Genomic DNA, 24,901 nt, shown 5'->3' with positions numbered 1-24,901 from the left:
ATTCAACCAACTGTGAATCCTGTATTACTGTAGAATTTAGTGGGAAAAAAAAATCTACGTGTAAGTGGACTTGTGTAATTCAAACCAGCATTTTCTAAGGGTCAATTGTACTAGGGTAAAAATCTAACAAAATCTACATAAAATCTATGTAAGAAAAATTACAAAACTCTAATAAATTATCAAAGAAGAAATAAATAAATGAAGTGACAATCCTTGTTCATGGACAGAAAGACTCAATTTTGTCACGATGTCAGTACTTCCCACTTGATTTTAGACCAATGCAATGCCAATCAAAATTCCATAAAGTTATTTTGTGGATAGTCAACACAACATTGAAAGAGAAGAAAAAAAAAAATCAAAGGGCTGATGCTGTTAGACTTCAAGATTTACCACAAAGCTATAGTAATCAAGACAGTGTGGTATTGTTGAAAGAATAAATACATCAATGTAACAAAACAAAGAGCCCAGGGATAGACCTCTGTAAATACAGTCAACCCATCTTTGACAAAGAAGCAAAAGAAGCACAATGGAGCAAAGTTAGTCTTTTTAACAAATGGTGCTGAAACAACTGGATGTCAACATCTTAAAAAACATAATTTAGACTAACTTTACAAAAATTAACTCAAAATTGACCACATACCTAAATATAAAATGCAAAACTACAAAACTCTACAAGATAATACAGGAGAAAACCTAGATGACGCTGGGTATAGCAATGATTTATCTACAACACTAAAGGCAAGATATATAAAATAGTAACAGATAAGCTGAACTTCATTAAAATTAAAATACCTGAAAAGGTAGTTCTGATAAAGAATTGATGCTTTTGAACTATGGTCTCGGAGAAGACTTGAGAGTCCCTTGGACTGCAAGGAGATCCAACCAGCCAATCCTAAGGGAATTCAGTCCTGAATATTCACTGGAAGGACTGATGCTGAAGCTGAAACTCCAATACTTTGGCCACCTGATGCAAAGAACTGACTCACTGGAAAATGCTGGGAATTTTCCAGCTGGGAACTGATTTTCATGCTGAGAATGACCAAAGGCAGGAGGAGACAGGGATGACAGAGGATGAGATGGTTGGAGGGCATCATCGACTCAAGGGACATGAGTTTGATCAAGCTCTGGGAGCTGGTGACGGACAGGGAAGCCTAACGTGCTGCAGTCCATGGGGCTGCAGAGTCGGACATGACTGAGTGATTAAACTCAACTGAGTTCTGATAAAAGATCATTGTCTAAAACATATAAATAACTCTTAAAACAAAGATACGAAAACAAACAACATAATTAAAAAATGGGTGAAAGACCTTAACAGACACGCCAGCAAAGAATGCAAATTAAAGTAACAAGATACCACAACACTTCATCAGAAACACCAAAATCCCAATCCCTGACAATACCAAATGCTGAAAAGGACATGGAGGAACAAGAACTCTCATTCATTGCTGCTAATAATGCAAAATAGTACAGCCACTTTGGGAGACAGTTTGGCAATTTCTTACACAACTAAAAATACTCTTACCATATGATTCTGTAATCATGTTCCCTGGTATTTACCCAAAGAAGTTGAAAATTTATATCCACAGAAACACTTGCACCTCGATGTTTATAGCAACTATTCACAATTGGCAAAATATGGAGGCAACAAAGACACTCTTCAGTATGTGAACTGATAAACAAACTGTGGTACATTCAGATGACAGACTATTATTCAGTCTATAAGAAATGAGCTATTAAGCTATGAAAAGACATGGAGGAAACTTATATTATGTATTTATAAGTGAAAGAATTCAATCTGAAAACACTATACATGGTATGATTTCAACTATATGACACTATGGAAAATGCAAAACTATAAAAAAGCCAGAGGCTGGTGGAAAGGAAGGAATTAACAGGTGGAACTCAGGAAACTGAGGTCTGGGAAACTACTCTGTATAATACTATAATGGTGAAAATAAAACTTTGTATGTTTGTCCAAACACAAAGAGTGTACACTACCAAGAGTGAACCCTAATATAAACTGTACTTTGGGTGAGGTTCATCAACTCTAACAAATGTACCACTTTTGTAAGAGTAGCTCATAATGGTGTAGACTATGCATGAGTAGGGGCAGAAAGTATATGAAAAATCTGTATACCTTCCACTCCAGGCTATAAACCTAAAATTGCTGTAAAAAATAGTCTATTATGAAATAAACAATAAATCAGTTTTTATGAGAATCCTATCAGGATTTATAAAACAAGCATATCCTTACATTCATATGGAAAAACAACCTAAAATAAGCAAAATCACTCTAAAAATGAACAAAGCTGTAAGACTCACAGTACTGATTTGACACCTTACAAGAAGCCACAATAATTAAAACAGAAGATTAGTACCAAGATAGAAAAATAGTTAAATGAAACAGAGTAAACATTAGTTCAGCAAAAGCAAACAAACAGACATATACATGGTCAACTGATTTTCAACAAAAGCAATTCAATGCCTTCTAAAACGGCACTGGGTCAACCGGCTATTCTTAAGCAAAAACGCAAAACAAAGAGAAACAAAAACAAAACCAAAAATGAAGTCATAATGGACTAGACCAAAATATAATTGCTGAAACTGAAAACCATCTAGAAGAAATCGTAAGAGAAAACTATGCAATTAGGCTAAACAAAGATTTCTTAGATACAGCAGCAAAATCTAGGTCCTCAAAAAAGAAAAAAAAAAACAAAAAAAACTGAATCTCATGAAAATATAAAACACTTGTGCTTCAGAAGACATTATTAAGGAAAAGGAAAAAACAAGCCACAGAAAAAAGAAAATGCATGCATATCATATATCTGACGAAGAACTTGTATCTAAAACATCTAAGTTCTTAAAACTTGGTAAGACAAACACAATTAAAAATCATACATCTCATGAAGAACTTATATCTAAAACATAAATTCTTACAACTTAAGATAGATAATATAAAGGTAAAATGGAGAAACGCTTTGAACAGACATTTCAACAAAGGTACAGGAATGCTTACTAAGCACATAAGAGCCTCAACAGTAATAGTCACTACTGAAATACAAGTTAAAATCACTGAGATAGTTAAACACATACTAGAAGAGTAATAATCAAAAGACTGTCAATACCAAGTGAAGGAGAGGATGCAGAAAAATGAGATCCATGGTATGTTCTTGGTCAGTATGTAACATAATAGTCATCCTTTAAGCAATTTGGACCTTTCCTCAAAAGTTAAATATATATTTATATGATATAGCAATCCCCTCCTACATATCTACAAAAGAAAAAATAAATACACAGCCCATGTAAAGACATGTATTTATTTGAATCTTTATAGCAGCATTATTCATAGAAGCCTCTAAACTAAAACAATAAAATTTCAAACTTTTCATCTTCTCATGAATGGCTAGACGAAATGTGAAATCTTCTTAAAATGAAATACAATTTAACAATTGAAAAAAACAGACATGCTACAACTGTTATAGTCTAAAACAGTGATGAACCTCAAAAACATTATGCTAAGTGAAAAATGCCAAAACAAAGACTGCTTTTAAATATCTGCACAAGGTAGATATTGAGACAGAAAGTCTGTCAGGTTTTAACTGCAAAAGAGCATGCAAAACTTTTTCAGGTAAAGGAAGTCTAAAACTATGGTGTACCAATGTATATATATATATGGGTGAATTTTATGGTATGTAAATTATACACCAGTAAAGCTAGTTTAAGAAAATTGTCTAAGAATAGACAGAAGAGAATATTTACAAACTGGAATAGGCAAAGATTAGTAGAACACGTTTAAGTACTTCAAACAAATTAGTAGAACACTTAAGTACTTTGGACCTCTCACACTTAAAGAAGTTATCATTGAAAAACAAAAAGGCAAGACATAATCTGGGAAAAATACTGAAGAACTGATGCTTTCATACTGCGGTGGTGGAGAAGCCTCTTAAGAGTTCCTTGGACAGTAAAAAGATTAAACCAGTCCATCCTAAAGGAAATCAACCCTGAATATTCATTGGAAGGACTGATGCCAAAGCTCCAATACTTTGGCCACCTCTTGCAAAGAGCCAACTCATTGGAAAAGACCCCGATGATGGGAAAGATTGAGGGCAGGAAGAGAAGGGGGTGATGGAGGATGGGATGGTTGGATGGCATCACCTATTCAATGAACTTGAGTTTGAGCAAACTCTGGGACATAGTGAAGGACAGGGAGGCCTGGCATGCTACAGTCCATGGACTGCAGAGTCTGACATGACTGACCGACTTCAAATTCAGAATGACAATGGGTCACAGTTTACAGGTAAGTTAATACAGGGGTTTGCCCGGGAACATAATATACAATGGATCTTTCATATTTCTTATTATCCTCAAGCTGCTGGTTTGAAAGAATGAATGGTCTGGTTATACAGCAACTCATTAAACTTGGAGAGGGCTCTTATAAAAACTGGAGGACTAACTTAAATACTGACTTCAATATTTCAAGTAACAGACGTATAAGAGAATCATAAACTCCTTGGATGAAGATGACTATACCAAACTTACAAATTCATAGAACAGACTTTTATCCTGAAACAACTGAGTACTGAAAAATTATCCCAGGGGCATTAGCTTCTTTCTGAGCTATTCCTGAGGCTACTGGACTAGATTTGACTCCATATCTAAACACAGCTTTATTAAAGTTTTGATATGGGCTATTTCAACTGGTATTGGAATTAAAATGCCTTGGGGGCACTTTGGATTAATAAAAAGAACACTTCGGTTTAGCGTTAAAAGGGATCTGTGTCCGTGGAGGCAGTTACAGACCCACATTACCAAGAAGAAATCCGAGTAATTCTACAAAATGAAGGAAAAGATGATTTACTATAAACATGATTTACCAACTGCTCATTCTTCCACGTGTAGTTGACAAAGTACAAAAAGGAGAATGTTCCTCCTTACTAACAGAGGTGATGGAGGGTTTGGATCCACAAATGAAATGCATGTAAATGAAGCTAAAGTTTGAGTGAAGCAGCGTAACAGTCCTCCTTTACCTGCTGATTTTACTGAGCAGGGGAAGGATAATACCATATTAGTCATGATTCCTGGACAAGAAAAATGAAAATACGTGCCATTAACCCACTACTATTCTCGTGAACAGATATTCTTGGAAGTCTGACCGTAATGTGGAGTGTCATCCACGTCTGAACTCCTGGCCACTGTGCTAAGAGAACATAAAGTCACTGGGGAACCTATAGCTGGAGAAACATGAACCAGACCTCAACTCAAGGTAACTTTGCCTGCCCTGCAAGCAAGGCCTGTCCTTTCTTAACTCTGACTTTTTATGGAGAAAATTTATGTCTACTAGATCACACTAATTTCACATGTTATCCATTGTATCTGGGGAAGAATACTGGTTGACATATTTTACTGGAAATTATCTGGACTATAATAGTCATACCTACTTACTGATAGAGTATGACAAGGCTAGCAAGGGATTGCTATGTGGATCAACATCTTGCATTTGCGAACCCTAATTATAGGAGAACTCCATCAACTATTGTGAATGGACTATCTTCCCTAAATCCTATGGTTTTTGAAATAGCCCCTTAATTTGTATGTACTGTAACCAATGAGGTAGAAACTACTATTACCTATCAGTTAGGAACCCCTGTTTCCAGATGCCTAACACATGCTGATCATTTGTATTGGAAGAGGACCACCTACTACTTTCCCCTCATGAGAACTCAAGTATTATGGATTCAAACATTATTCCCTACTCTTTCTGTTCCCAATATTAGTTTCCTCTTAGAACCATTATATAAGATTTTGCAAGGAACCAAATAGTTACAAAATTTCACAGATACACATAATCATACCTTGATAGAACATTCTGTTCTTACTACTATTGCTATCAATAAGTTATTGGATATAGGAATCGATGCACAAAAACATACTTCTCATTCATGGTCAAACTTTTTCTTTACTAAATCCTCTACTACTCAAAAATTTTTTTCTGCATTGTTTAACCCATTATTTGTTTCTCTAATCACTTTATTTCTACTGACTCTCTGGAACTGTTATTTGACTTATAGAATTAAGGAGACTGCTCATGTTACTTTGCTTATTTCTATGCTCTTCAGCCTAAACAACCGTGAGGCCATCTGTTAAGGAAATTAAAATGGAGCAAGTCTTGTTCAGAAGCAAGAGAGCAGACCTCCGACCTGCTTCTGACCTTCCTGGACAATGCCCATATTCTGTGCCTGCCCACAAGCAGAGCAAGTCAGGTGGCACTTTAGATAAGAAAGGGAGTGGGTTTTGGAATTCTTGAGCCCCTGGAAGTCTGGCCAACGTCCCTGGGGAATATCGAAATCCTGTGACTCATAAGACTAAACATACAGCATTGTAACAAGGTTAAAGTAAAAGCAGAGCTGCAGTTTTGCTTGTAAACTGATAATGATATCAATTTGTGGCCTGAGATTATAAATCGAAGCCCCCAAAGCTGCAATTTGAAGTCTCACCCATGGGGTGGATGTACTACCCAGACTGCTGTTAACAAGGGACTTCCCAGCACTGTTCAAGGCTGAATGCAGATTATTTACACTGGACCTTTTCTATCATGGAGGAGGAATATATTTGTCCTCATTGGAATAGACACATATTCTAGATATGATTGGCTTTTGCCATCCACAATGCTTCTGCCAGAAACACTATCCACAGGCTCACAAAATGCCATCTATAGCCTCAGCACTCTAGATAGCATCATTTTCAATCAAGGTACTCATTTTGCAGCAGCAAAAGTACAGCAATAATTTCTGTTATGTATCCGCCCAACAGGCAGAATACATGGATTTCATATTCAAGGCATGGAAGTGACAGTGGTTCTTCTCACGGTTATACTTAATAACTCATACACAGAATTTGTACTTCCTCTTCCTAAAACTTTGGGCTCTGCTGGTTTTGAGTCTTGCTGCTGCTAAGTCGGTTCAGTCGTGTCCAACTCTGTGCGACCCCATGGACTGCAGCCTACCAGGCTTCTCTGTCCATGGGATTCTCCAGGCAACAACACTGGAGTGGGGTGCCATTTCCTTCTCCAATGCATGAAAGTGGAAAGTGAAAGTGAAGTCACTCAGTCGTGTCTGACTCTTAGCGACCCCATGGACTGCAGCCTACCAGGCTCCTCCATCCATGGGATTTTCCGAGCAACAGTACTGGAGTGGGGTGCCATTGCCTTAGTCCTTCTAGATTATTTCTAGCAGTAAACACAGCAATGGTCCCACTGAATTAGTGACTTCCACCTGGCCACTGAGATGAGTGCAATTGTGCGGTAGTTTGAGCATTCTTTGGCATTGCCTTTGGGATTGGAATGAAAATTGACCCTTTCCAGTCCTGTGGCCACTGCTGAGTTTTCCAAATCTGCTGGCATATTGAGTGCAGCACTTTCACAGCATTATCTTTCAGGATTTGGAATGGCTCAACTGGAATTCTATCACCTCCACTAGCTTTGTTCGTAGTGATGCTTTCTAAGGCCCACTTCACTTCACATTCCAGGATGTCTGGCTCTAGGTCAGTGATCACACCATCGTGATTATCTGGGTCGTGAAGATCTTTTTTGTACAGTTCTTCTGTGTATTCTTGCCATCTCTTCTTAATATCTTCTGCTTCTGTTAGGTCCATACCATTTCTGTCCTTTATCGAGCCCATCTTTGCATGAAATGTTCCTTTGGTATCTCTGATTTTCTTGAAGACATCTCTAGTCTTTCCCATTCTGTTGTTTTCCTCTATTTCTTTGCATTGATCGCTGAAGAAGGCTTTCTTATCTCTTCTTGATATTCTTTGGAACTCTGCATTCAGATGTTTATATCTTTCCTTTTCTCCTTTGCTTTTCGCTTCTCTTCTTTTCACAGGTATTTGTAAGGCCTCCCCAGACAGCCATTTTGCTTTTTTGCATTTCTTTTCCATGGGGATGGTCTTGATCCCTGTCTCCTGTACAATGTCACGAACCTCATTCCATAGCTCATCAGGCACTCTATCTATCAGATCTAGGCCCTTAAATCTATTTCTCACTTCCACTGTATAATCATAAGGGATTTGATTTAGGTCATACCCGAATGGTCTAGTGGTTTTCCCCACTTTCTTCAATTTAAGTCTGAATTTGGCAATAAGGAGTTCATGGTCTGAGCCACAGTCAGCTCCTGGTCTTGTTTTTGCTGACTGTATAGAGCTTCTCCATCTTTGGCTGCAAAGAATATAATCAGTCTGATTTTGGTGTTGACCATCTGGTGATGTCCATGTATAGAGTCTTCTCTTGTGTTGTTGGAAGAGGGTGTTTGCTATGACCAGTGCATTTTCTTGGCAAAACTCTATTAGTCTTTGCCCTGCTTCATTCCGTATTCCAAGGCCAAATTTGCCTGTTACTCCAGATGTTTCTTGACTTCCTACTTTTGCATTCCAGTCCCCTATAATGAAAAGGACATCTTTTTTGGGTGTCAGTTCTAAAAGGTCTTGTAGGTCTTCATAGAACCGTTCGACTTCTGCTTCTTCAGCGTTACTGGTTGGGGCATAGACTTGGATTACTGGGATATTGAATGGTCTGCCTTGGAAACGAACAGAGATCATTCTGTCGTTTTTGAGATTGCATCCAAGTACTGCATTTCGGACTCTTTTGTTGACCATGATGGCTACTCCATTTCTTCTGAGGGATTCCTGCCCACAGTAGTAGATATAATGGTCATCTGAGTTAAATTCACCCATTCCAGTCCATTTCAGTTCGCTGATTCCTAGAGTGTCGACATTCACTCTTGCCATCGCTTGTTTGACCTGGCCACTGAACCGAAAGGCAGAGAAGGGGCTTATTCTACTGGCCTGAGTGATTGATTACAATCACCAAGGAGGAACTGAGTTGCTGCATAAAATGGAGGCCAGCAGAACTACATCTGAAGCCCAAGAGGTTCTTTTGGGCTCTGTACAGTGCTTTCAAGTCCACTATTAAAGTTAATGGAAAACTAACAGCAACCCCAAGTGGCCGGGGTGGGGGCGTTGGGCAGGGAAGAACCAAACATAGGATAATTAAGGACCCTTAAGAAATGAAGATTTTGTGCCCATCATCAGGTAAAGAACCCAGAACAGCTGAAATTCTGGTTGAAGGCACAAGTACTGAATGGGTGGTAAAAAGAGGAAGCAAGATCAACTACGGATTTGTGACCAATGATAGAAACAGGACTGTATGTTGTATACATGATCCAGAGTTGTATAAACATTAACCATTTTCTTCTTCCCTCTCTTCCCCATATCTATTTTATATATAAGTTGTTGGAAGTGAACTTTATAAGGTAGTCTGGAGTTAACAGAATATTCAGAGGCACTGTGATGAAAAGTATAACTAATACAGCGAGCACTGACAATTGGGACTGTGCATCCCCTTGTTTCAGGGAGATGGTAAGAACTTCTTTACTTATATGAAGGATAGCTGTATCTTGTTAAATGAAAAGAGAATTGGATAGAAGCTCAAATGTGTTCAGAAACATTCATATGAAAACTGAGTAACCAAGGCAGTGGACTGTACCAGGGGTCCCAGCCTCTGGCATCTAACGCCTGATGATCTGAGGTGGAGCTGAGGTAATAACAGAAACAAAGTGCACAATAAATGTAATATGCTTGAATCATCCTGACACCGCCTTCTCCACTCTGGTCTATGGAAAAACTGTCTTGCACAAAATCTGTCCCTGGTGCTAACAAGGTTGGAAAGCATTGCACTGTACCATTTACTTACTGCCTCTCAAGTTCAAATGTATTTGCTCTCAGTTTCAAATTTACTTTATAATAAAGGATCTGGATTTAATCAAGATTCTCCTTTGGTTGGCTGTTAATGTTAAAGCTTTGTCAGTAAAGGAGGCTAGTACAAGGAAACGGAAAATACTTTCCTACTGCTTGGCAGGGTAGGTGTGTGTAAGGCAAAGGGAGGTCCTATCTCCAGCTTCAGGACCCATCTGCACCCTGAGTGGGCTAGGGGTCGGGAAGGACTATACTGTTTACCAGTCCTGGTCAGATTTTCTCTCCCTGACCGCCTTGACCCAGTAACCATGGACAGCTTTGGCCCAGAGCAACCAAGTGAGAACTTTCTCATTAGCCACTAGGCTACAAGCAACATATTCACCAACAAAAGTTCTGAATTTCAGTTTTGGGGAGAAAGTTCCCCTTTCAAGTTTATTCCTTCCTTGGGTAACCTTAGCACCTTTATCCTTCTTAGAACCTAATTTCTTGAAAATTAATAATTCTTTAAATGGTCCCTGTTCAAATTACCATGTAGTTTCTGTCTATTCATTGATAAAGGAGTAACAGATACCTTAATATCTAAAGAAATAGTTTATATTTTTAAAAACAATACTATTATTCCTCTTATATTAGGTAGTGCTATATTCTATTATCATAATGATGACATCTCAATGCCTTATGATATTTGCAGAAGCCAAAAATTATTTGATGTTTAATATATGCTAAATCATCTAAATCATAAGATGGGAGAGTAGAAGGTCGTGTGCTCATCTTCTCCTGCAAGAACCTCAACATTGCAACTGGCTGCTGAACAACCATCAATAGGAGAAAAAGAACTGCAAAAACGTAAAATGGTTGTCTCAGGAGGCCTTACAAATAGCTGAGAAAAGCAGAGAAGAAAAGGGCAAAGGAGAAAAGGAAAGATATACCCATTTGAATGGAGAGCTCCAAAGAATAGCAAGGAGAGATAAGAAAGCCTTCCTCAGCGATCAGAGCAAAGAAATAGAGAAAAACAATAGAATGGGAAAGACTAGAGATCTCTTCAAGAAAATTAGAGATGCCAAGGGAACATTTCATGCAAAGATGGGCACAATAAAGGATAAACAGTATGGACCTAACAAAAGCAGAAGATATTAACAAGAGGTGGCAAGAATACACAGAAGAACTATACAAAAAAGATCTTAATGACCCAGATAACCATGATGGTGTGATCATTCACCTAGAGCCAGACATCCTAGAATGAAAAGTCAAGTGGGCCTTAGGAAGCATCACTACGAACAAAGCTAGTGGAGGCGATGGGATTCCAGTTGAGCTATTCCAAATCCTAAAAGATGATGCTGTGAAAGTGCTGCACTCATATGCCAGCAAATATGGAAAACTCAGCAGGGGCCACAGGACTGAAAAATGTCAGTTTTCATTCCAATCCCCAAAAAAGGCAATGCCAAAGAATGCTCAAACTACCACACAATTACATTCATCTCAAATGCTAGCAAAGTAATGCTCAAAATTCTCCAAGCCAGGCTTCAACAGTATGTGAACCAAGAACTTCCATATGTTCAAGCTGGATTTAGAAAAGGCAGAGGAACCAGAGGTCAAATTGCCAACATCTGTCAGATCATAGAAAAAGCAAGAGAGTTCCAGAAAAACATCTACTTCTGCTTTATTGACTATACCAAAGCCTTTGACTGTGTGGATCAAAACGAACTGTAGAAAATTCTTAAAGAGGTGGGAATACCAAACCACCTTACCTGCTTCCTGAGATATGTGTATGTAGGTCAAGAAGCAACAGTTAGAATCGGATATGGAACAAACTGGTTCCAACTTGGGAAAGGAGAACATCAAGGCTGTATATTGTCACCCTGCTTGTTTAACTCATATGCAGAGTACATCATGAGAAATGCTGGGCTGGATGAAGCACAAGCTGTAATCAAGATTGCCAGGAGAAATATCAATAACTTCAGATACGCATATGACTCTACCCTTATGGTAGAAAGCAAAGAGGAACTAGAGAGCCCCTTGATGAAAGTGAAAGGGGAGAGTGAAAAAGCTGGCTTAAAACTCAACATTCAAAAAACTAAGATCATGGCAGCCAGTCCCATCACTTCATGGCAAATAGATGGAGAAACAGTGGAAACAGTGACAGACTTTATTTTGGGGGGCTCCAAAATCACTGCAGATGGTGACTGCAGCCATGAAATTAAAAGATGCTTGCTCCTTGGAAGAAAAGCTATGACAAACTTAGACAGCATATTAGAAAGCAAAAACATTACTTTGCCAACAAAGGTCCACCTAATCAAAGCTATGGTTTTACCAAGAGTCACGTATGGATGTGCGAGTTGGACCTAAAGAAAGCGGAGTGCCAAAAAATTGATGCTTTTGAACTGTGGTGTTGGAGAAGATTCTTGAGAGTCCCTTGGACTGCAAAGAGATCAAACCAGTCAATCCTAAAGGAAATCACTTCTGAATATTCATTGGAAGGACTGAGGTTAAAGCCCCAATACCTGGGCCACATGATGGGTAGAACTGACTCATTAGAAAAGATCCTGATGCTGGGAGATTGAAGGCAGGAGGAGAAGGGGATGACAGAGGATGAGATGGTTGGATGGCATCACCAACTCAATGGACATGAGGTTGAGCAAGCTCCAGGAGTTGGTGATGGACAGGGAAGCTGGCATGCTGCAGTCCATGGGGTTGCAAAGAGTTGGACACGACAGAGCAACTGAACTGATATGCTAAATATTAATCTAGGTATTTTATTTGTATTGACTCACTTAATCCTAACAATCACCCTCCGATAAACTCTCAAACAAGCATCTCTCAAACACAAAATATAAATCTAACAGGAACTGTTCTCTAAATGACAATTAAATACACTTCTATAATCATCTTTGCTGTGAAGTTCATGATGATTACATTAAAGCATACCATGACTTTGTTTTAAAAATATCTTATTATTGGGAGTTCCCTGGTGGTTCCATGATTAGGACTCGGTGCTTTCGTTGCCATGGGCCCAAGCTCAATACCTGGTCAGGGAACTAATATCCCACGGGGCGAGTGGTACAGCCAAAAAAAAAAAAAAAAAATCAAACAAAAAAACAAAACACCAACAAAAAAGAAAACCTCATACTATCCATTATTTAAAACAAACTCCAATGTCTTGATTACAAACTAACGGCAAATCATTGTGGCTGATTAATGGCTTCATAAAGTGATTACAACAAATTCTTAACCACTCATTAACAGCAGAAAAGAGTGATAAAATATTCAAAAGAACAGTACTAATGATCCTAAAATAGAACTGTAATCCACATCAACCAAGCTTATTCTGTTTCATGAACTAATTCACTCACTACAAAGCACTCAAGTGTCTTTCAGAAACATAGGGGAAAGGAACAACAGCCAAAAGGGTTAAAGAAACAAGAATTATTATGTATTTTATTTGTAAAAACAGTCAACAATATGTTTTACACTACTAGTCAAGAAGTACATATTTCATTTAACCAAATATTGATGATATAGTTCCAAGACTAAAGACATAGCTTTAAAAATGGCCTCAGAACTGAGATGTTCCATACTATCTATTAAACAGAATGTACCTTGATACTTAAAATATTTTTAAAACTAAATTAATTGAGCTGCAATTAGAAGTCCTACGTTAAAAGCCTAAAAATCTCTTCTCAACATTACTAGGGAAAAGTCACCAAAAAGTTGTATTTTTATGTCACCAAATTATAATTTCAGGCCCCCAAATCTTAACTATTACTAACAGACCACATTCTCTAAGAATATTATATCTAATCATCTTGCCAACGACTCTTCTTTTACCTAATAATTCTGATGGTGATAATTAAAAATTACTTATAAAAGCCAGGCACTGTTCTAAGAGCTATATATATATAAACTCACTTATTTCCCAAAACTGGCTTATGAAATACATCCTATTATTGTTCCTATTTTAGAAGTGAGGAAACTGAGCCACAGGACGATTAAGTAATTAACCCAAAAAACAGTAAAGCAAAGAGATGAACTCAAGCAGTCTAGCTCTAAAATATCAACTTGTACAAACTTCCATTGAGAAGTATGAGTCGTAGCTTGCTATAACCTCATAACACACATAAGTGGGTACTATTAGTATCTTCATTTTCACAGGAAAACTAAAATTTGTCCAGACTCAAACAGCTAATAAGTGACAGACTCAGGATACTAGCCAAATTCCCGTTAGTCTAAAAGCTGATTTCTTAACTATAAAGGTATATTGCCTCCCTATAACTAAGAGCAATGAATCCATGAAACATCAGATAAATGATATCAAATCTCAAATAATACAATAATATGTCATGGGATAAACTAAAGATTACACCCCAGATGCAGGTGAAAGAGGAGAGTCAAAGAGCTGGCTTAAAATTCAACTCTCACAAAACCAAGATAATGGCAACTGGTCCCATCAAGTCATGGAAAATAGATGGGAAAACAACGGAAGCAATGACAGACTTTCTTTTCTTGGGCTCCAAAATCACTGCAGATGGTGACTGCAGCCATGAAATTAAAAGATGCTTGCTCCTTGGAAGAAAAGCGATGATAAACCTAGACAGCATATTAAAAAGCAGAGACATTACTTTGCCAACAAAGGTCCATCTAGTCAAAGCTATGGTTTTTCCAGTAGTCACATATGGATGTGAGAGTCAGACCATAAAGAAGGCTGAGTGCTGAAGAATTGATGCTTTTGAACTGTGGTGTTGGAGGAAACTCTTGAGAGTCCCGTGGACAGCAAGGAAATCAAACCAGTCAATCTGATAGGGAATCAATCCTAAATATTCATTGGAAGGACTGAGGCTGAAGCTCCAATACTTTGGCCACCTGATGCAAAGAGCCGACTCATTACTAAAGACCCTGATGCTGGGAAAGATTGAAGGCAGGAGGAGAACAGGTGAGATGGTGTATGGCCTCCTTGACTCAATGGACATGAATTTGAGCAAGCTCCGGGAGGGGGATGGTGAAGGACAGGGAAGCTGGCGTGCTGTAGTCCATGGGGTCACAAAGAGTCAGACACAACTGAGCCACTGAACAACAATAACATACTCCCGAAATATGAAATATCAGTTGATTCTTGCCAAGTACTTCGCATAGTACCAAAAAGCAAAAACATCTATAAAATGTATCATCTACTAAGAGAAAATACATATTCTACATAAAATAGTTTAACATAAGAAATAAAACAGTCATAAACTTTGCCTATCAAATATACTAAGCAGCCAATGTAAACATACCTGCAAGGAGGCAAAACCATGGAGTCTTTCATAAGCACAGATCCAGAAAGCAGGATATACCAACATCTGGCAATAGTTTCTGAACTGTTTAAGTGAATAAATAGATGAGTAAATAAATATACATATTCACATGTATATATGAATTCAACACAAAATACAAAACATGAAAAAAAATTAAGTATTATTATAAGTGGTTAAAAATTAACAGTCCTTGGAAATTTCACTTGTCGCTGAAGGTTTCATACAGACCGTGTTCACATCTTACATAATAACTATCCTAAGATACAGGTTTCAGAAATACATTTTTTTTGGTTCTTCATTATTAACTTATATCAGTAACTTCCCATTCCTCATTTTTGTGTATGATCACATTTGATGAACATCAACTCAAATATTGTACTAGATGTACATATTAAAAAGTTCTATTTCTGATAAGTTTAACGTATATTAAGGACAGTATTGTTTGGATTCACATTTATCAATGTTCCATCTTCATATTCAACTATAATATGGGTCATAATGATCTACTTCTTTCACTTAAATTCTATTCTGACATGAAAAAATAAAATGTCTACCCAACCTTTCATTTTATGTGTTGTTTTTTTGTTGTTTTTGTTTTTTTCATTTTATGTGTTTTTGAAGGATAAAAAATAACAGATGACTTGAGTCCATCATCAGTTTTAGTTCAGTTAAATCACCAATGGAAACCCAGAATACCGTTAGGTGTTAAGTTTATAATCTAATCATTTTGTCTTTCATATATTTTTAATTTACCATACCTACAACTTCAATTAATTCCAATATGTAGACAATTCTAATTTTATATAAAAGAAACATTCCCTCTAAGCTGGAGAACTGTATATCTATCTAGCTATTGATATGTAAACTTGCATATATAACACACAACTCAACCTCAACATGTTCAAAATCTACGTATCATTTCCCTCAAGCTTGATTTTTTTCTAGGGTTCTCTGTTCTCAGTGAATAATACCATCTATCGTCTAGAATCTAAGCATCCAAACCATTCTACACAACACCCAGGGTGAGCTTTCCAGGTAAATCCTATTGCTTACCATGAGAAGGAAAAATTATCATCAACTTTCCAGAAGATATTTTAAAGTTCTTAATATCCATCCCCTCTGTCTTCACTGAGGGAAAATACAAATGGCTGAAAATCTCCTACTCAAAGTTCTTTGTTTGGAAATTCCTTCTAATTTTTTGAAATATGACTTTCATACAATCAAAAAGGAATTAAAATCAATAAAAGAAAAATTTGCCCAAAATCAACACAGAAGAAAGTTACGTTTAAATGCTACCACAAGTCTCCAATTTTTATCTCTTTACTGAAACAGTCACAGAGTTGTCAGTAAATTCTACTATAAATACAGGAAAACCGATGTTCACTCCTAACACCAAGAGAGCCATGCCAGCTCGTCAATCAGAAAACGTTCAGACCTTGCAGAGAACCCCATCCTTCAAGCACAGTTTGGCAATGTATCTGATGAGTAAACATAAGGAAAGTGAAAGTTTTTTAACATGGGTCCACCTATCTCCTTTCTGTTTGCAAGTGAATAAATTTAAGAATAACCTAGCCTGGAGAAGAGTGCCACACATAATCTTGTCAGATCTTACTCCTGCAAAGGCTTCACGCTGCTCCTAAAATAAAGAACAAAAACTAATAAGGTGGCCTCTACCTACCTCTCTCCAGATCTCTCTCTCCCCATTTCCTCCTCTCTGCTGGTAGCACTGAGCATAGTGGTTTATTTTCACTTTTTCTATCATGCTGCTTCCCAGTTAAGGTCAACTATATGCATTCTTTTCTCTGCTTCCACTATATCTCTGAATTTAAACTCTTTAATTTACACATTCATTTTTCTAAAAATTCTTTGGTTTATGATTAGCCAGATATAGATTTGGATAATTCTTAATATTAATTTTTAAACAGTTTAACTGAAGTATAATCTACAAACCATAAATTCACCACTTTAAGTATATGATTCAATGCTTTTTATGAAGTTGCAAAGGACTATGCAAACATCATCAAAGGGAGACCCCTCGTGCCTTGTTTGCAGTCTATCCCTGCCCCAGGTAAACAATAATCTGCTTTGTCTCTACAGATTTCTATTTTGGACAGTTCATGTAAATAGAGTCATGTAGTATGTGATGCTTCTAACTTACATCTTCCATTTAGCATAATTTGTCTGAGGTTTGTCTATGTTGTAGTATTTAGCACCACTTTATTCCCTTTTACTGACAAATGGTATTCCACTAACCAGATGCAGAGCATTTTATCTACCCATTCACTGGACAGTTTCCAGTTTTAGGCTACTATGTATATTGCTACTAAGAAAGAACATCTGTGTACAGTCTCTGTATGCACATTTCCATATTTCCTTAGTAAATATATAAAAGTTGAATTACTGGGTTACATGGTAATATTTTAAGAAACTGCCAAACCATTTCCTAAAGTGGCTTTGTTGACACCTGGGATTGTCATATATCTGTACCACAAATATATGACAATCCCAGGTGTCAAAAACTCCTAATCAACACTTGTTATTGTCTATCTTTTTGACTATAGCTATTTTTCAAAATTTGTTTTTAATTGAAGTAACATTGGCTTATAGCACCGTGTGTTTCTATTTCTGTATATCCTACAGCATGCTCACCATCACAAGTTTACTTTGCACCCATTACCATACAGGTGATCCCCTTTACTCATTTTGAACCCCTGCAACTGTAGCTACTCTACTGGGTTTAAAGTGGTATCTCAGATTAACTTTCTGTATGTAAATACTCTGCACCATTTATTGAAAAAACTATGCTTTCCAAACTGAAATGGTTTAGTACCTTGAACAAAAATAAACCATTCACTGGTGGTTCCTTTTTAATACTCAGTTGTGTTACACCCACATTGTGTGAATATAGCTTAGCTACGTAGCTAGAGGTCCATTTTAAAAAGAAGCAGAGACTATTTATAAATATAGGAGTTCATTTCTGGGCTCTCAATTCTGTTCCATTTATCTATAAATCTATACTTTTTCTTGATAGCTCTTATGTATGTGTAGCCATCTTAATGAACTTTTTCTCCTCCATTACATGTTAAACTCATAAGGACAAATCTCAAGTCTTTTCACCATTCTATACCAGCCTAAGCATAATAAGAACAAACATTTACTAATAAGTTAATGAATCAACAACTGAACAAATAAAGCTATAAAAATCCATATGAATCCAGAAAATACTTAGAAATAATAATAAATGCAATGTGCAATGAAGCACTATAGTCAATACCAGAAAAGCCAGAGGAACCAGAAATCAGACTGTCAACATTTGCTAGACCACAGAGAAAGCAATGGAATTCCAGAAAAACATCTATTTCTACTTAACCGACTATCCTAAAGGCTTTGACTGTGTGGGTCACAACAAACTGTGGAAAATTGTTAAAAAGATGGGAGTACCAGACCATTTTACTTGTCTCCTGAGAAACGTGTATGCAGGTCAAGAAGCAAGTTAGAACTGGACATGGAACAAAGGATTGGTTTGAAACTGGAAAAAGAGTGTGAGAAGGCCATATATTGTCACTCTGCTTATTTAACTTATATGCAGAGTACATCATGGGAAATGACAGGCTGGAGGAATCACAAACTAGAATCAAGACTGTCACAAGCTGGAATCAAGATAGCCAGGAGACATATCAACAACCTCAGATATACAGATGATACCACTCTAATGTCAGAAAGTGAAGAAGAACTAAAGAGCCTATTGATGAGAGTGAAAAGAGGAGAGTTAAAAAGCTGCCTTAAAACTTAACATTCAAAAAACTAAGATGATGGCATTCAGTTCCATCACTTCATGGCAAACAGAAGAGCAAAAGTGAAAGCAGTGACAGACTTTATTTTCTTGGGCTCCAAGATCACTGCAGACCATGACTACAGCCATGAAATTAAAAGATCCTTGCTCCTTGTAAGGAAAGCCATGACAAACCTACACAGCATATTAAAAAGCAGAGACATCCCTTTGCTGACAAAGGTCCATATAGTCAAAGATGATTTTTCCAGTAGTCATATATGGATGTAAGACCTGGACCATAAAGAAGGCTGCGCAGTGAAGAATTGATGCTTTTGACTTGGTAGTGCTGGACAAGACTCTTGAGAGTCCCTTGGACTGCAAGGAGATCAAACCAATCAAACCTAAAAGAAATCAACCCTCAATATTCACTGGATGGACTTATGATAAAGTTCCAGTACTTTGGCCACCTGATGCGAACACCCAACTCATTGGGAAAGACCCAGATGCTATGCTAGGGAAGACCGAAGGCAAAAAGAGAAGGGCGTGGAATTACATGAGGTGGTTAGATAGCATTATTAACTCAATGGACATGAATTTGAACCAACTCCAGAAGACAGTGGGGGACAGAGGAGCCCAGCGTGCTGCAGGCAATGGGGTCGCAAAGAGTCAGATATGACTTAGCGACTGAACAACAACAACAAATCAGCTGCATACCTAAAATAAAAGAGGTCCCTGTTGCCAAAAACTATGGAAGAAAAACAGAGAAGAATTATCTTCATAATCTGAGGAAGCTAAAGATTTTGTTTTCTTAAATAGGACATGAGATGCACTAATCACAAGGGGAAAAAACAGAAAGAATCTCTTTTCTTCAAAAGACGCCATTAATAGAATTAAAAAAAGCAAGCATCACAGTGGGAGATGACATTTGCAACTTATGCACCCAACAAAGGAATCATAAAAATTTTATACAAATTGATAGAAGATAGCCCAATTAAAAAATGGTCAAAAACATGAATCAAGATTTCAGAAAATAGCTATCCAAATAGACTATATGAATAGGAAAATCATTCATCATCACTAAGCAGGAAAACAAAAAATAAAATCACGATGAGATAACAAAATGAAATATATATTTTAGATTCTAATACTAGAATCTTCTAAATTTGAGCACATGTATTTCCAATGCTTATTCCTAAGGAATATTCCCCAAAGGAATGAGTAAATAAGGGTACAAAAAGACATGAACAAAATATTCATAGAAACTTACTATTTATGACAGGAAAAATACTGTAAACAACAGTATTTTTATTAGTAGTGGGAAAGATAAATTTTTTTTTTCACATAATTGTATACTGTAAAGCACTGAAAAAGAACGAATGCAAAAACATGGAAGAATTGACATCTGTGAGGTATATAAAGCCTGACCAAAAGGTTTTGTATGAAATTTTATATGAATTTTTATATGAAATTCAGAGACAAAACTAATCTAAGGTGATAGCCATCAGAGCTAGACTATCTTTCCAAGATGGCTGACTGAGCCCTCTGAAAAGCTAGTATGTTCTATATATGCACTGCATAGTAGTTACACAGATGTATCTTGTTTATTAAACTTTATTGCACTTACTTCTTCCCTGAGCTCTATGTATATTTCACAGTTCAGGAATGTGTTTCAATCTCTTCCACAGAAACTTTCAGAATCAAATGAATTTCCCTACTAACAGTCTAAAGTTTAAACATTGTTAATTAAGGAAATACTTACCAAAAAAGAACTTGATTGCCACTGTATCTCTCATAGCGTGCTCTTGCAGACACCAATCTAATGTATTTTTTAAAAAGTAAAAAATTTTTAAATTATCTTAAATTGTTTTAATAATTGTTAACAGCTACCACAACAGAAAGTTATCAGATCTACCACTGAGTTTTTCACTGGAGTTTAAAAATATAAACATCACACACATACAAATCGATTTAATAAATACAAATTTGCTTACATTTAAAAATACTCTATTACTAACACTCTAGTTTTCAATTTTCTTCTTTCTTCTTGATACACTTATTTGATATATACTAACATCTGAACAATGTTACACAGAAAACAGAAAATAATAAATCCAAAACAATCATATTTTAGCAATTTGGCCCATAGCCAGAAACTTAAAGAACAGCCAGAAAAGTTATGGTTAAGCTGGCCATTGGAAAGAAAACACAGTTTAATCAAAATTTATGCAAAGTACAACAGTTAGTACTTACAGCACTCAAAAGTGCCTTTACAAATATAATCACAATGATACAAGGTGGCAAGAGAGTGAACTCATTTTATAGAACAGAAAAATGAGGTTCGGAAAGTTCATGGGTACTGTCCATAGGAGCTTATACCCAATCAAGAGTCTTGCTCCTTCCACTTTAATATAATACCACATCATACCAAGTCCATCTTAAGCATTTTATATAATAAATATCAATACAAAATACAAAAAGAAAACAATTCTGTTTTCTCTAGATAGCACAGACTGAGCACTGCACTTTGCTTTAAATATTCTCATTTAATCCTCAAAATGTTGTAACAAAGTTAATGTTGTTATCCCTATTTTATAGAAGACTAAACTACAGCTTAGATGTTAAGACTTGCTTAAGGTCCCATGGCTAAGAAAAACTGGAATGAGAGGGGCCAATTGCCACGCATAGCCTATAAAAAGCCCCTAAATGATTTGGCCCCTGCAACTATCTATCCGAACTCATTTGAATAAACCTCTTAGCACATGCTCTTAAACACAGCATCACACTTACCGAAGCTGATGTTCCCTGAGATTTGATAGTATTTCCATTCCATGAAGATAAGAATAAATAGTATTTAAGTCCTGTAAAACAGAGAAGATTTTAGATTAGTAACTTTGAATACTTCTAAAAATATTTTCCCTGGTGTGATTCTGGCCTGTGCGGCTGTTTTCCTCAACAATAGTTGTTTGTTTACGTCTGGCTTCTCTCCCATCTAAGTGCATGCCTCCAACCCACGGACATGAGCCCCTTGAGGCCCAGAACTATCTTTTTGGTTGTGAACTAAAGGCTGACAAAGACTATCACTTTAAGGTGGATAATGATGAAAATGAGCACCAGTTATCTTTAAGAATGGTCAGTTAAGGGGCTGGTGCAAAGGATGACTGCACATTGCTGAAGAAGAGGCGATGAATCATGAAGGCAGTCCAATTAAAGTAACACTGGCAACTTTGAAAATGTCTGTACAGTCAAAGGTTTCCCTTGGGGGCTTTGAAATAACACCACCTGTGGTCTTACAGTTGAAGTGTGGTTCAGGGCCTGTGTACATTAGTGGACAGCACTTAGTAGCTGTGGAGGAAGATGCAGAGTCAGAAGATGAAGAGGAGGAGGATGTGAAACTCTAAGTATATCTGGAAGGCGTTCTGCCCCTGGAAGTGGTAGCAAGGTTCCCCACAAAAAAGTAAAGTTTGCTGCAGATGAAGATGATGATGAAGATGGTGATCGTGACAAGTTTGATGAAGAAGCTGAAGAAAAAGCTCCAGTAAAGACATCTATATGAGATATTCCATCCAGAAAGGCACAAAAATTAAACCAGAATGGAAAAGACTCAAAACTGTCAACACCAAGATTAAAAGGTCAAGAATCCATCAAAAAAAACAGAGAAAAAAAAATTCCTAAAACATTGAAAGGACCTAGCTCTGTAGAAGACATTAAAGCAAAAATGCAAGCAAGTGAACAATCCTGGGCAGTACTGGTAAATTAAAGCCAAAGATGGGGAGAGAGGAAAAAGAAAGACAAATATAGTCTAAACTGAGTATCAACAACAATCCAGACTGAAGTCTTCTATTTTAATCTCAATCCCCTTTCCTGATTGGCCACCCAACCACACCCCCTTCCAAGCTTGATCTCCTAAAACTCTTCCGACTGCTATGATTCAGTGAACCTTACATTTTGCTTTCTATTATTTGTGCAACGGCCTCACTTCTGACCATGTTTAATCATCTTTGCATTTCCCTAGCTGCTCAATAAATATTTACTCAAAAAATTAAAAACATAATAGAAAGAAAGAAAGGTGAAGTCGCTCAGTCATGTCTGACTCTTTGCAACCCCATGGACTGTAGCCTACCAGGCTCCTCCATCCATGGAATTTTCCAGTTAAGAGTACTGGAGTGGGTTGCCATTTCCTCCCATTTCCTTCCCCAGGGGATCTTCCCGACCCAGGGATCGAACCCAGGTCTCCCACATTACAGGTAGACACTTTACCATCTGAGCCACCAGGGAAGCCGTGTGTGTGTGTGTGTGTGTGTGTGTGGTGTGTGGTGTGTGTGTGTGGTGTGTATGTGTGTATATATATATAATGATATCAGACAATTCTGTAAGCTACAACCACTTATGACACAATTGTTACCATGGAAGAGTCACAAAAATCTCTGAACAACAGATCTGAAAAGGTTGAGAATTCCCTCAACTCATACAAGAACCCCTCCTCAGCATGGTTGACAAACAATGCCAGAAATAAAAAATTCATTATTTCATACCAAGGTCTATTTCACTTCGAAACATATGTAATATTTCTTCTTTAGTGACCTTCAAACATTTGAAAAGTTATCCCATTATCTTAAATCTTTTTTTTTTTAACCTCCAGATAACAGAGTCTCAGTATTTGCAGGTTCCAGATCTTTAAGCATCCTAATTGATCTCCTCTGTGGAGATGACTCTGCTTGTTCTTACTCCTCTTAAAATATGGCTTTCTTAAAAAAAAAAAAAGTCTCTTTCAAACAGACTGAAGCGGCTTATCAGGTGGGGTAGTGATAAAGTACCTGCCTGCCAATGCAGGAAATGCAGCAAATGCAAGAGATGTGGGTTCAATCCCAGGTGGGGAGGATCCTCTGGAACAGGAAATGGCACCCACTCCAGTATTCTTGCCTGGAAAATCCCACAGACGGAGGAGCCTGGTGGGCTAGTCCATGGGGTCACAAAGAGCTGGACACAATCAAGCACGCATGCACACACAACACAGTGTTCTTAGTGAAGTGTCAGTCGCTCAGTCATGTTCTTTCCCTCTCTGAAAGAACTGGGGAATGTGTCTCTAGCCCTTATTCAGATTATTAGATATTAATAAATCCAGGTTAATACAGAGGTATAGTATAACCTCTGCCAAGTGCAATGGCATAGCAAAAGCAAAATGCGGAAGCAGGGAATATTCCTGACAGAACACAGTATTTTACCACAGAACACTAGCGCACAGTGATTACAAAGCAGCTTAAATTCCTTACAAAAAGAATGTACGTCCTCATTTTCTTACAAGGAGTCATGTCTTTATAGCATGGCAGACTGCTCCCAAACACCACCCTCCCTCTTACTGATATGTAACTATCCAAGAATTATCAGATGACAAAGAAGAAAAAGAAGACACGACAGCTTTTCTCCCAACTAAGAAAACACGCAACTAGGACAAGAGTCCTAAGGGAAAAGCGATCACGTCTGATTCCAGAGATCACAGCTGCCAGGTAACATGATGGAGTCCATGACCACACATATGGCTGTTAGATCCTTAGCAAAATAAGAGTGAAAAAGATTTTTAAGTATATTTTTTAAAAAAGAGAGATGAACAGATTAAAAGAGCAAAGTGTGACAAATTAGTCTATAGACCTAAATAAGGTCTATAAAATTCTATAAGACAGCAGATGGAACAGTGATATGATAAAAAGTACTTTCAAAGAGGGCTACAATGACAAATCTTATCCCATATGCTCTTTTGCAACGAGACTTTGTCACTCCCTCATCAAAACGGACAGCTAGGCACCCTCCCCATGGATCTGAGTTTGGTCCTGTAATTTGTTCTGATCCAAAGAATGTGGCAGAAATGAGGTTGTGTAACTTCTAAGATTCAAACACCCTGAGACCACCAACATTGTGAGGAAGCCCAAAATAGCCTCGCTGAGAGTCAAAGGCCAATGGAACAGCACCAAAGTACCAGATATGTGATTCTGAGACCAGACCAGCTGAATGGAACTAAGAGAATGATCAAAGTCAAGGTTCTGTGGGGCAAAAGAAATAACCTCCCAGCCAAAGCTTTCTGAGTTGGGATAAAAAGCAG

At 37.3% G+C, this 24,901-nt stretch overlaps 1 protein-coding gene and 1 pseudogene across 4 annotated transcripts in view; one reads left to right on the top strand and one right to left on the bottom strand.

Annotated features, from left to right (window-relative positions):
* Positions 1 to 24,901, bottom strand: part of RAPGEF6 (Rap guanine nucleotide exchange factor 6) — a 233,824-nt gene that overhangs the window by 177,461 nt on the left and 31,462 nt on the right. For all 4 annotated transcript variants that reach the window (XM_055548160.1, XM_055548155.1, XM_055548158.1 and 1 more), the window contains exons 2-4: positions 21,595 to 21,665; positions 20,567 to 20,623; positions 15,015 to 15,098 (exon numbers count right to left, since the gene is read on the bottom strand). In XM_055548160.1, coding sequence (XP_055404135.1) covers positions 15,015 to 15,098; positions 20,567 to 20,623; positions 21,595 to 21,632 — 179 coding nt within the window. In that variant the 5' untranslated portion in view covers positions 21,633 to 21,665. The remainder of the gene's footprint in view (positions 1 to 15,014; positions 15,099 to 20,566; positions 20,624 to 21,594; positions 21,666 to 24,901) is intronic.
* LOC129641246 (nucleophosmin-like) lies at positions 21,805 to 23,485 on the top strand (annotated as a pseudogene).

The sequence above is a fragment of the Bubalus kerabau genome, chromosome 1, assembly GCF_029407905.1.
Source record: "Bubalus kerabau isolate K-KA32 ecotype Philippines breed swamp buffalo chromosome 1, PCC_UOA_SB_1v2, whole genome shotgun sequence".
NCBI classification, from domain to species: Eukaryota; Metazoa; Chordata; class Mammalia; order Artiodactyla; family Bovidae; genus Bubalus; species Bubalus kerabau.
This window is presented reverse-complemented; position numbering and strand designations above follow the sequence as displayed.